At 32.2% G+C, this 11,713-nt stretch overlaps 2 protein-coding genes across 2 annotated transcripts; both read left to right on the forward strand.

Moving 5' to 3' along the window:
- The first annotated feature begins 2,012 nt into the window (after positions 1-2,012).
- On the forward strand, positions 2,013-2,396 carry LOC149884658 (protein GVQW3-like). Its single transcript, XM_090094536.1, has one exon. It carries the CDS (start codon positions 2,013-2,015, stop codon positions 2,394-2,396), a length of 384 nt encoding a protein of 127 aa, XP_089950662.1.
- Positions 2,397-4,821: 2,425 nt separating this feature from the next.
- On the forward strand, positions 4,822-5,247 carry LOC149884659 (uncharacterized). Its single transcript, XM_090094537.1, has one exon. The coding sequence runs from the start codon at positions 4,822-4,824 to the stop codon at positions 5,245-5,247; it is 426 nt and encodes a 141-aa protein (XP_089950663.1).
- The last annotated feature ends 6,466 nt before the right edge of the window (positions 5,248-11,713 follow it).

Here is an 11,713-nt window from a genome sequence, read left to right on the forward strand (position 1 = left end):
AAGAAGAGCAAGTTCTTTCATGTTTGAAATATTGTCCAACTGACAATATTTCAAACATGATTTTGACAAATTCATAATGTTATTAGCGACTGCATAAGAGTTTATTGCATAACAAGAGTTCAGAAAAGTTGTTTGTTCAGAAATTGTTTTCTTATAAATATTGTGTAAAGCACTAAGTGGTTGGAATATTTGTATCATAGTGATGAAATAGCCAATGTTAACATTTTACTACAGTTATTTGTTGTTACAAACAAATAACTGCAGTAAAACAAACAACTATTTGTTGTTACAAATTGTTTACTTATGAAGGAGTCGGAGTCGGGAATCGGAGTCGGTCCATGATAAAATCAAGGAGTCGGAGTCGGAACAGCAGCTTACCGACTCCACAGACCTGGTAAGATGTCTTTTTTTTATTTATTCCGTATATTTTCATTGTTTATTATTGCAAATATTGTTTATTATTATGTATATTATTGTTGGACACTATGATAACTAATATTTTATGTTGCTTTAAATTGATTTTTACGTTATTTTTTATGATATATATATATCCTGTGCATCCACATTTTTACTAAAATTACTGGTGTTGCACAAATTTTTATCTGATAATATATTTTCATTTTTATATTTACATTACTATTATTAGTATATGATTTATTTATAATTTCTTTTTTTAAACATTATTTGGTTATTATTATGAAAAATTGACCATACTCAGTCACTCTTCATATACTATGGGGCGCAAATAGCAAAATAAAATATATACAAATAATAAGTTAGACGAGAAGGCTAAACAGCATCAAACAAAAATAAGCCACCGCGATGCAATGATTTTGTCAGAGACGATTAGTAATTCAATCAAGAAGCCAAATGAAAACATTGATCTCATTTTGATGAAGAAAGATTAACATAGAAAGTAATCCAAACATTGTTAAAACAATAGCTGAGGCAATTCTTTTCTGCGGATAACAGTGAATTGCTCTGAGATGTGATCAAGAAGCATTGTCGGCATCTGATAATTCGATAAAATACAACTCGGGTAACTTTTTGGCAGCGCTCCAAATTATTGCGAAACATGAAGAACTAGACCAAAATATCAAACTAAGCAGAAACCTATTTTATTTAAAAAAGTTAACTTTAAAACAAATATTGAAAATAGATATATAAGACTCTATATTCGAGAAACTGCATTAATTAACAATTAGACACCATCTGAAGTTGATGTTAAAGAAGAAATATGCTAGTAATCAAAAAATTTGATTGTCAAAGTGTGTAAACCAGCAAGCAAAAAAATGAACCTTAGGGTATCATACTTTTAAAAAATTTTAAATTTTCAAAACTAACAATTAGTGGAGTTACTTTTTTATGTGGTTGTTATTTCTAATCAACATTGAAATAAAATTCTTCTTCTTTTTTTCTTTTTCAGTAAACATGAACATGAAAATCGCAATATTAAAGTAAATACTGTTAAAATGAAAACAATGGATAAAATTACGTTACATTTTTATAACACGTGGTTGTTAAAGCATTTTACCAAACAATTTTTTAAATATGCGTTAGTGACAATTTGAAAAAACACTTTTAACAGCACTAAAAAACCAAGCAAATTTGCTGAAAAGTAAAATTTTGAATTAGATTTTTTCATGGGCAACCACATACTTTTTTTTTATGTTTCATATGCCATCTTCAGCCATTTGCAACTCCAAACTAAAGCATGTTCATGCTTATGTTAAATGAGAATGCTTCGCAAAAAAAGCACCTATTAAAGTCTGGAAACAAGAACACCTAAAAAGTTTGCTCATGAGTCTTGGCTCATTTGCCGAAATGCGTGAGGGCGGTGAGCTAATAAAATATATATTAGTATTATCAAAAAGTTCGTATAATTCGTGTTTTAATATTCTTGCCAATAAAAATTTTTATATTATAGATATTCTTTACATTAACTTATGTACATATATGCTTAATAAAATAGATATTTTTAAATCTAGATCATTTAAATAACTAAAGCTATAATGCAAATTGACAAAGTTGGTGTTAGATTGTTAATTGAGACTTGTCGTCGTAATCAGAAGTCTCCATCTGATGCTCACAAATTCATAACTACTGCCTGGGGTGAGGATGCAACTTCCATTCAAACAGTATACAAGTACTATCAAAAGTATTCTACATCAAACATAAGTGATTATAGTCAGTTTTCAGATGAATTGAGGTCAGGTAGACCCAGTACCTCAACAACTATAGACAACATTGAGATCATTCAACAAATGCTTGATGAAGACGAATTTTTAACAATAGAGCAAATTTGTGATGTCGTAAACTTTTCTTTTGGTTCAGTTAATTCAATAATCAACGAAAAATTGATGAAAAGATCAATTTGTTCACAATGGATTCCATAAGGCCTCATCCAAGCAAATCAACAAAATCGGGTTGAACTTGTGCATAAATTTCTGACCATCCTACGAGATGAATTGAATGTTGAACGACATCTAACTGTTGTGGATGAGAAGTGGATTTACCACAGATCGATCGGGTGCAAACGCAGTAATCGCGCTTGGATTTCAAAAGGTGAAGAAGCTCCGAAACGTATCAGGACATCACAATTTGATGCAAAAAGTATGGCAATTTGCTATATCTCATTTGATGGCAAGGCCTATGTTGAGGTACTTCCAAATGGACAATCGGTCAATTCAGAAGTGTACATGCTTTTCCTATCAAATATGCATAATTTTGTCAACAAAAGCATGAAAAGAGTAAGATGGAACACAATGCTCCTTCAGCACGATAATGCCAGGCCACAAGAAAAACTCTGCAGTCAGAGACTTTCTTCCTGAGAAAAAAGTCACCCGAGTCATTCAACCTACATATAGCCCCGACTTTAACTTGCTGGACAGATATGCTTTCTTTTCATTTGAATTCTATCGCAAGGATTTGGATTTTCAGACAAAGGAAGAGGTTCAAGCAGCCATGGAGACAAACTTTAGGTCACATTCACATGATCATATGCAACGGCAACTGGAAAAACTGAAAACAGATTTAAATGAGATTATTTTGAAGCATGGTGCCTACTTATGATCCACTATTAATTTAATTGTTTAATGCTTATTCTTTGTTATAAAAAAAAATTGATTATATGAACTTTTTGATTGATCCTAGTAGTTTTTCTATCTTATACTCGATACATTTTCATCAACAGGTTTCATCTAGTAATCTTTAGGCGTTCGAAAGTTACGATCATGTAAACTTCAATCCTTTCTAAGATGAGGTTTACACATTTTTCATGATTATAACTTTGGAGCACTAAAAAACTATTATATGAAATTTAAAACCTGCAGATGAACTACCTGAAACTGTTATAGGTGAAACCATCAAATTTTTTTGTGGACGCCCACGGAAAGATATTCCATTTTGTGTCATTATAGTATATTTTAGTTCAATTATACAATAATGACATAAAATGGAAAGAAAAAAAAAAAAAACACTTTTCGATGGAAAATAAAATTTTCACTAGAATCAAGCTTGAACATCAACTAAACAGTTTGATAAAATCTTTCTCGAATTTCAGATTTGGAACAACATTTCTGTCCTCTATCATTGTTCTGATAAAACCATCGCGTCTCTGAGAGCCATAAACAGCAGCTGCTACCTTAGTCACTTGCTTTACAATTCTTTTACATGACTGGATGTGGAGAGTATAGTAAGCTACTTCCATAAGATAATCTATTTTGTATATCTTTTTTTCGTCATATTGCATGTGTAATTCGGCTTCAAGTTTCATTACTCCAATAAATGAGTTCAAGGAAAGTAACAGCATCAAAATTAAGTTTTTTTCGGTTTCTTAAACTTGCATCACCTTGCTCTGAATATCCTTTAACTATCAGAATCATGTTAACTGCAAAAATTCTGTTTTAATATGTTGAGCTTGCAAGAAGAGAAATAAGAGAATAAGAATGAGCATGAAATGACCCAGTCTGAATAGACTTTGTAACGGCATCTTTAACTTCGACTCTTTGACTATTAATAGATAAAGAAGTTTGATTAGATGATGGGGCCCATCAACAATAGAATATTTTACCTTGATTCTAAATCACATATGAAAGTATACTTAAGATACTAACTGAGAAGGAACTTTTAAACTTATGAATATCACTTTCCAAGCCATGTTCACTAATTTAAAGCCAAAGGATTGCCTAACCAGTTGTGAGCCAGATGCTATGGCAAAGTTTTCCACATTTTTTGTTGACAAGTCAAGAATTTAGGATACCTGATTGATGATATGTGTATTAGAGGTTTACTTCTAACTACTACTCTTTTATATATATAAAATAAATTTAGCAGTTCTATTGGTTGATAGAAATAAAAGATAAAATCCCCCTAACTATAACCCCCTGATGTCCAAGTATGTATTCTATTGGCTAACCCCCATGATGTATAAGCATTAATCCTTTTGACTAAACCCCCTGAATATAACCCCCTGGTATAAAAGAATAAATGCTTTTGGCTAACCCTCCTGAACATTACCCTCTGTTTAAAATAAATTTATTCTATTTGCTGGAGACTTCTATAACGCTATTGGTTAACCCCGTGTATGCGCAACGTTCTTGGCGAAATTAATTTATATGCGACTATTTATTTCTCTTCATTCTATTTCGTCTGGGAAGCTTTCGCTAAAAGCAAATTACAGGGTGCGTAAAAAGTTCGGGGCCATTTTTCTATAACATTTTAAACAAGGTAGACGAACTTTTTACGCGTCCTATGCAGTTTTTCAAATTTTACATAATGTAACCCCATTTGAAAAAATAATTGTAATGTTTTTTAGGAAAAATGTCTGAACTCAGCCCCGCTATTATTTCTCTATATGAACAAGGAAGAAGAGTGAAAGAAATTGTCCGACTTCTAAACATCAAACATCACCAAACTGAATCCAAACTCATTAAGCAATATCAAGAAACTGGGAGCTATGAAGACAGAAGGAGAAGTGGACGTCCTCGGATTGCCAACATTTCAGCTAACCGGAATAAGATCTTAAGTCGAATCAAAAGAAACCCACAAGCACAGAAGAACTCAACAGGAAAAATGGCCAAAGCTATTGGAATTTCTGAAGGATCAGCCCGAAATATTCTTAAAGAAGCCGGATTAAAAGCCAAGAAACATGTTACAGCTCAATTACTTACAGAAGAGATGAAACAAAAATGTTTGAATCGATGCAGGAAGCTTCTGAAACGTTTTGGTGCTAGACGACACCGATAAATTCTGTTTTGTGATGAGAAATGGTTGAGCAAGCTCATAACAATCAAAATGACAGAAGTTGGTCTAAGGAGCCTCTGCAACTTAAAAAAATAATCATTTCCCATCAACAGAAGCCACAGCAACTGATGGTCTGGGCAGGAATCACCCACTATGCTAAAACTCTCTTACTTGTTCCAGAAAGAGTCAAAGTTCGTGGTGCTAAATATCGAGCGATGAAAAACTTTTGAATTGGACCCAGCAGCATTTTTGAGATGAAGAAAGGACCTTTTAACAAAACGGTGCACCCTCTTACAAAGCTATACAGACTCAAACTTGGCTGGAAGAGAACTTTCCCAATTTTATCAAAATTGACATCAGCTCTCAGAGACAGATTGGAGAATGGCCATCAAATTCACCTTAGGGGAGGGAAGGAAAGGGAAAGGGAAAGGAAGTGTGAGGAGGGAAAACGAAAGAAACTTTAAACATTTTAAATTTTGCCCGACTCAAACATATAACATTTGATCGAAGAAAATTGCGAGACAGCCGAAACATCGCGTGGATATAAATGTTCAAATGCGTAAAGAGTAAATTAATTACACCATTGATGCTTAAAACTGATTTTGTAAAAACTATCAGAAATTCAATCGTAACTACACTGATAAAATGAAAATAGTTCAATCAAAGTTCATCAAAATTCTGTTGCTATTTTAAAAATTTACACAAACAAGTCGAAACCAGAGACAAACGCTAATCAAAAGACAACAGGTAAAACCTCTTTTTGAGCACCATGACTCAGAGGTTGAAAGTAAAGCGGACTTGAAAATAAAGTCCATTGCACTTGCTAAACACAACACCTGATTTAGGAAACGTCTACAGACTTTTGAAAAACAACGGTTTAGAAAATCTTGCAGTTTTTTTGGAGAATATTATTAGAGAATTTTATGGTAAAATATTACCAAAAAAATGAACAGGAAATCAAAAACAGAATTTATTTTACAAAGATTTCATAAAAGGAGACTTTGTAAAAAGAGAAAAAACATATTTCAAAGTAGTAATAGTTCAAATATAGAAAAACGCTTTGAAAATTTTTATTTTGGAAACAGGAAATTTAATTGCCTCATGAGCTTCAATATTGCAATTTAATAGTGGTTTAAACCCTACTCCTCCTGTTACTATCCAATCATCTCTGTAATCAGTGGGCATACATTGAACTGCACCCCAATTTTCTTAATAACAACTTCCCTTTGGAGTTCATCCACCCTACCATTTGGTGTATTGTCCGTCGGGATTAGAATCTGTCTTTATTAATTGAATCGTTTGAGGCACTAGTGCTAATAAATATTAACTGGTATTCGTCATTTTATCATTTTCCCAACATCCTTCAAATAATACTCTGCAACATTATCTTTTTCTTTAAAACGAGAATTTAGGACAAGCCATTGAGTAATAGAACTGATCAGTTTCAGCAAAATGATATGCATTTTCTCTTATAACACATGGCGATAAACGGGAGAATTTGCTTTTTTCACTATTTTTAAGTGGGTTATCTATTATTGCATAATCATTATAAAAATGTAAAAGATCTTTAAAATTTTCATTTATCATAAATTATCTAAACCAAAAAATTTAATACCTTAATGATATCCACAGGAATAGCGCTTTGTGCTGAAGTTTTTAACTTATTGATAACTTATACATCTTGTAACTTCTAATCAGTTGATTTGCTATTAAAAGTTTGATTGGCTCACATAAAATAATCTAAATGGTAAGCTCCGGTGTCTCGAAACGTTTTGGGAATTTTCAATCGAGATGATATGGGAAGTCACGAGATTGGGTTTGAATACCCACCAAAAAATCTCGAAATATTCTAGATTATTTTTGAGTTTTTTTCGAGAGTTACGAGATTCTTTACGAGATTTGTTACGAGAATCTCGTGTTTACTTCATTTCGAGATATTACGAGAATCTCGTAATATCTCGTCAAAAAAAAAAGGGATAAATAAGTTAATCCGTACAAAGTACGAATTCTTGGGACAACTGACGCGCGCGACAGCTGAATTGTTTTATGTTTTTTTTTTCCAATGTAAACAGAGCTAAAAGTTAAGTAAAAGTTAAGTAAAAGTTAAGTAATATATTACGTAATAGTTATAGCTAAGTAAAAGGTAAGTAATATATTTTTGAAGTGCGTCTTGTAAATGGAATTTGACAATATAAAATATTATAAAGCCTTTATGGACCATTGTTGCGGATCGGCAACAATGGTCCATAAAAACATTCTTATACACTTTACAAAAACATTAAATATCTTGACATTTATACTTAGGTTTTAGACTGATGCGGTTGTTTTGTAGATATACAATGTGAACTCATAATATAAATAGAAAAAAATGCTTTTATATACTAAGCATATTCTAGTTTCTAAGAATGCATAGTTGTTACAATTTTTCTCATTTCATTTTCTTCTGTAAACTCCTAAGAATATTTTGCCATATGGCAAAATCTAGTGCTCTTTTTATTAGAATGTATCCTATTGTATCATGTAATTTTATTCTAACATTTAACGAAGACTTCATCTTTCTATTTGTTTCCACAAAAATTTCAACTCGATGATTTTCAACTACAAAATGTTTGTATGAACAATGATGTAGTTGCTGATGCTAATGCTCAGCGGTGATTTTGACAATAATGTGAAAAGCAATAATAATAAAACTGATGAATATGCAAGTGAAGCATACCTTTTGATGGAGAGAAAAAGATTCTTTTAAATGTCATATTTGCCTTTGTTTAAACCATTACTAAAACAAATGTCGCCTCATTAGTGCGTGTTTCTCTCTCTACTGTGATAAATCTATGACCCCGTCATGTAGATGATTTTTGAGCAACATAAAGAATTTTGATTTTGTTTAAAGCAGAGTCCTAGAGTATGCAGGCTGTCAAACTTTTTGAAAAGCGAATTTCTAATAAGTTATTATCTTTAAATGGCAAGTTACCGTCCAACTTATCTTGCCGGACACGTTGTTTGTTGGAAAGCGAAAGAACTCATGCAGTTTTAATTTTATACTGGTCTTATGGCGTTGAAGGCTGCGCTTCAAAACGACATCTAACAAAATATAAATATATTTCTTGCAAGTTTCTGTTGCTATTATTTTGAATTCTAGTTGTGAATTCAGGCCTCATTACTTATCTTAAGTTCGGGACTTGCCTACCTGTTTTGTAGAAAATGTTGCAACAATTTATGGTGAAACTTCAAAAACAAGACTGTTCACTCAATAAAAGTTCCCGTTTGAAAATTTTCTGCAAACATAGAAATAACAATTTTGAAATTGAAACAAATCAACAACATAAGTTACAAAGTATCAGTTTGAATTGCAAAATGTCACAAGCGCTTTTAAAACTTCAAACCATACAAACTTGTCTGTCTATCAAAGTTATCTGTCTGTCAAACCGTACAAACTTTCTGTAAGTTTCAATATTCTTGTTTTCTACATCAAAACTCTTCTTTACTATGAAAAACTTCTAGAAGATAACTTTTACAACTGTTTTAAGGTGAAACATCCTCAAAGAGTTTATACCAGTCCTGTAAATTCAAGATACTTTGACTTTGGTTTTGTTGAGAAGTTTGATGAAGTGCCATTTACATTCAAATGAGTTCTAGTACTAAACTCTGAACTCGTTAGACTGAATAAGGTTTGTATTGCTTTTCAATAACGGTATATATTTCCCGCTTTTGCATGAATCTGAACAAAATGAAATGGTTTTATGTAAATTAATTACAACTTTTTTGTTTAGTTTCTAACTACAGAACTAAGGTTTCATTTTTTCAAAAAAAATTTGCTTTTTTGAACACAATACAACACCCTTAACCCTATAACGTCGAGCGCGACGTTTTCGTAACGTTTCATTTAAACGTATTTAGTACCGAAAATATAAAGTTTTTAGAGCCGTCGACGATTTTGACGATATCGTCACACTTTTGTAGTTTAAATGCAAACCCCTAGTCACGCATTCTAGCGGCAAAAAAAAATTACTTGTTTTGACAGACTGCGCGTTTGAGGTTAGGTGGTTTTTGGCACTTAGTGTATTTTCCGATTATTTTCAATCTACTGAAGTTTTAGTGGTGATATTTGCTGTGAATATTAAAAAAAAACTGTAATAATTATAGTGAGAGTGTAATTCTTGTAAAAAAAACATTATATTTATTATATATATCCGCATTTTCCAAACGTTACGAATTCGTTACGTCCGTCTTTTGAGTCAAAGCGGACAAATATTATCACGGCATGGATTGTGGAATGTTTTATGGAAAATAGCGAATTTATGACCTAGATGGATGCGATTCAGAGTCAGATAAGGAACCAGATGCTAATATGGATGAAATTGGTAAATAAAATGTGTTTTATATTTAAAAATTTTGATTTTACAATATAGAATGTTTATTTGATTCTTGTTCAAACTATTTTGATGATAATATTTATTTTTTACCCGCCACAGGAAATGAATATGTGCCCGACGACTCTGATTTGGATGAATTAGAAGACCTCCTAGTTAGTGAAGATGAGTTAGAATCTTCAGTTGTTGAAGTTGAAGAAACTATTCCAATAATTACAAGTTCTGAGCCAACAACATCAAGAACTCGAAGAACTCCTCTTTGGAAGCACATTTCTGGAGCTGATGCACAGCTAGATCTATACCTGAATGATTAGGACAAAAAGTTTCCTCTGGGGTGGTAAAACGCCCTGTTGAATATTTTAGGCATTTTTTCTCGGAGGATATCATTGCCCATATTGTCCATCAATTCAATATTTATGCAATCCAGTAAAATCCCAATAAAAGTCTTGCACTGAATAGTCAAGAGCTTGAGCAATTTTTGGGTACACTACTTGCTATGTCAATGGTGAAGCTCTCAAATTCACGACTATATTGGAAGAGCAAACTAAACTGTCCTATTGTATCGGAAGTGATCAGTAGAGATAGATGGGAAGATATAAAGTCCAAGATTCACTTCAATGATAATACGAAAATTCCCTAATCTAATGAGAAAACAGACAAATTATTCAAAATCCGGCCTTTAATAGACCACTTACAAAAAAAGTTTCGGGAAATTCCAATGCCCCAAATGCTATGCGTAGATGAACAGATAGTTCCATTCAAAGGTAAAATAAGCATAAAGCAATATATACCAAAAAAAACCACACAAGTGGAGATATAAATTGTTTGTTCTTTGCGATGATAAAGGAATCATGTATGATTTTTTCATATATTCTGAGAAAATTGAGCCGGTGTTAGGAGAACCTGACTTGGGAGCTAGTTCAAATGTGGGGCTGAAATTGACCCAATCAATTCCTGTGGGATTGAAACATCTTTTATATTTTGACAACTGGTTTACATCACTTCCTTTGATGACAACTTTGGCAAAAAAAACAAATATTTTGCCTGGGAACCGTTAGAATCAATCGTTTGCCTGGGATACCACTAATCAAGGACAAAGATTTGATTAAACGAGGAAAAGGGTCCTATCAAGAGGAGACTGCTCTAATTGAAGATACTGAAGTACGGGTAGTGAAATGGGCAGATAATAGAGTTGTCAACCTTATGTCAACTTTTGCATCGGCAGAACTGAAAGACAACTGTAAGCGATTTGACAAAAAAACAAAACAAGCCATTACAATCGATTGCCCCGCTATTGTGAAAACCTACAACAAGTTTATGGGAGGTGTTGATTTGATGGACTCGCTAATTGCACTATACAGAATTCATATCAGATCGAAAAAATATTACCACAAATTATTTTTTCATTTTATAGATGTGACTGTTGTGAATTCTTGGCTAATTTATCGTAGAGACTGCGAGAATCTTCAAATACAGAAAAACAAGATCCAAAGTCTGAAGAATTTAAAATGAGCATCGCGGAAGCTCTTCTTCTTGAAGGAAAGAGTAATAGAGGCAAAAAAAGAGGCAGACCATCTACTTCCTCTACTGATGTTGAGTTTGCGAAGAAAGAAAGTAGAGGTCCTGCCACCAAAAGTATCGCTGGAAGTGATGTTCGTTTGGATGGTCTTCACCATTACCCTGAGGTCACAAACAGAGGAAGATGCAAAAATGTAAATTGCAAGAGTGCACCAGTATTTTTCTGCAGTAAATGCAAAGTTCATCTTTGTATCACAAAAGAAAAAAATTGTTTTGTTCAATTTCACACTAAAATAATAAATTAATAAATGTTGCATAATGTTTTATAAATAAAATAAGTTTTTTTTATTGAATAACAAAATAATATTTAAAAAATATAAAAATGAAGGTGCATTTTTAATTCTTGCATCATGGACCTATGGACGAATGTGACAATTAAGTTACATTAAAAAAAAAAATGCAAATTATATATTTTTTAAATATATTTTGGTTGTTACATATTGATAACTAAGAAAGTAAAAAAATAAAACCAAAAAAAATTTTTTTTATCAAAAATTTTAAATTCAGGCGTTATAGGGTTA

Source organism: Hydra viridissima, unplaced genomic scaffold (assembly GCF_058129835.1).
Source record: "Hydra viridissima isolate aposymbiotic clone 2 unplaced genomic scaffold, HvirCarnegie_v1 scaffold_8, whole genome shotgun sequence".
NCBI lineage: Eukaryota > Metazoa > Cnidaria > Hydrozoa > Anthoathecata > Hydridae > Hydra > Hydra viridissima.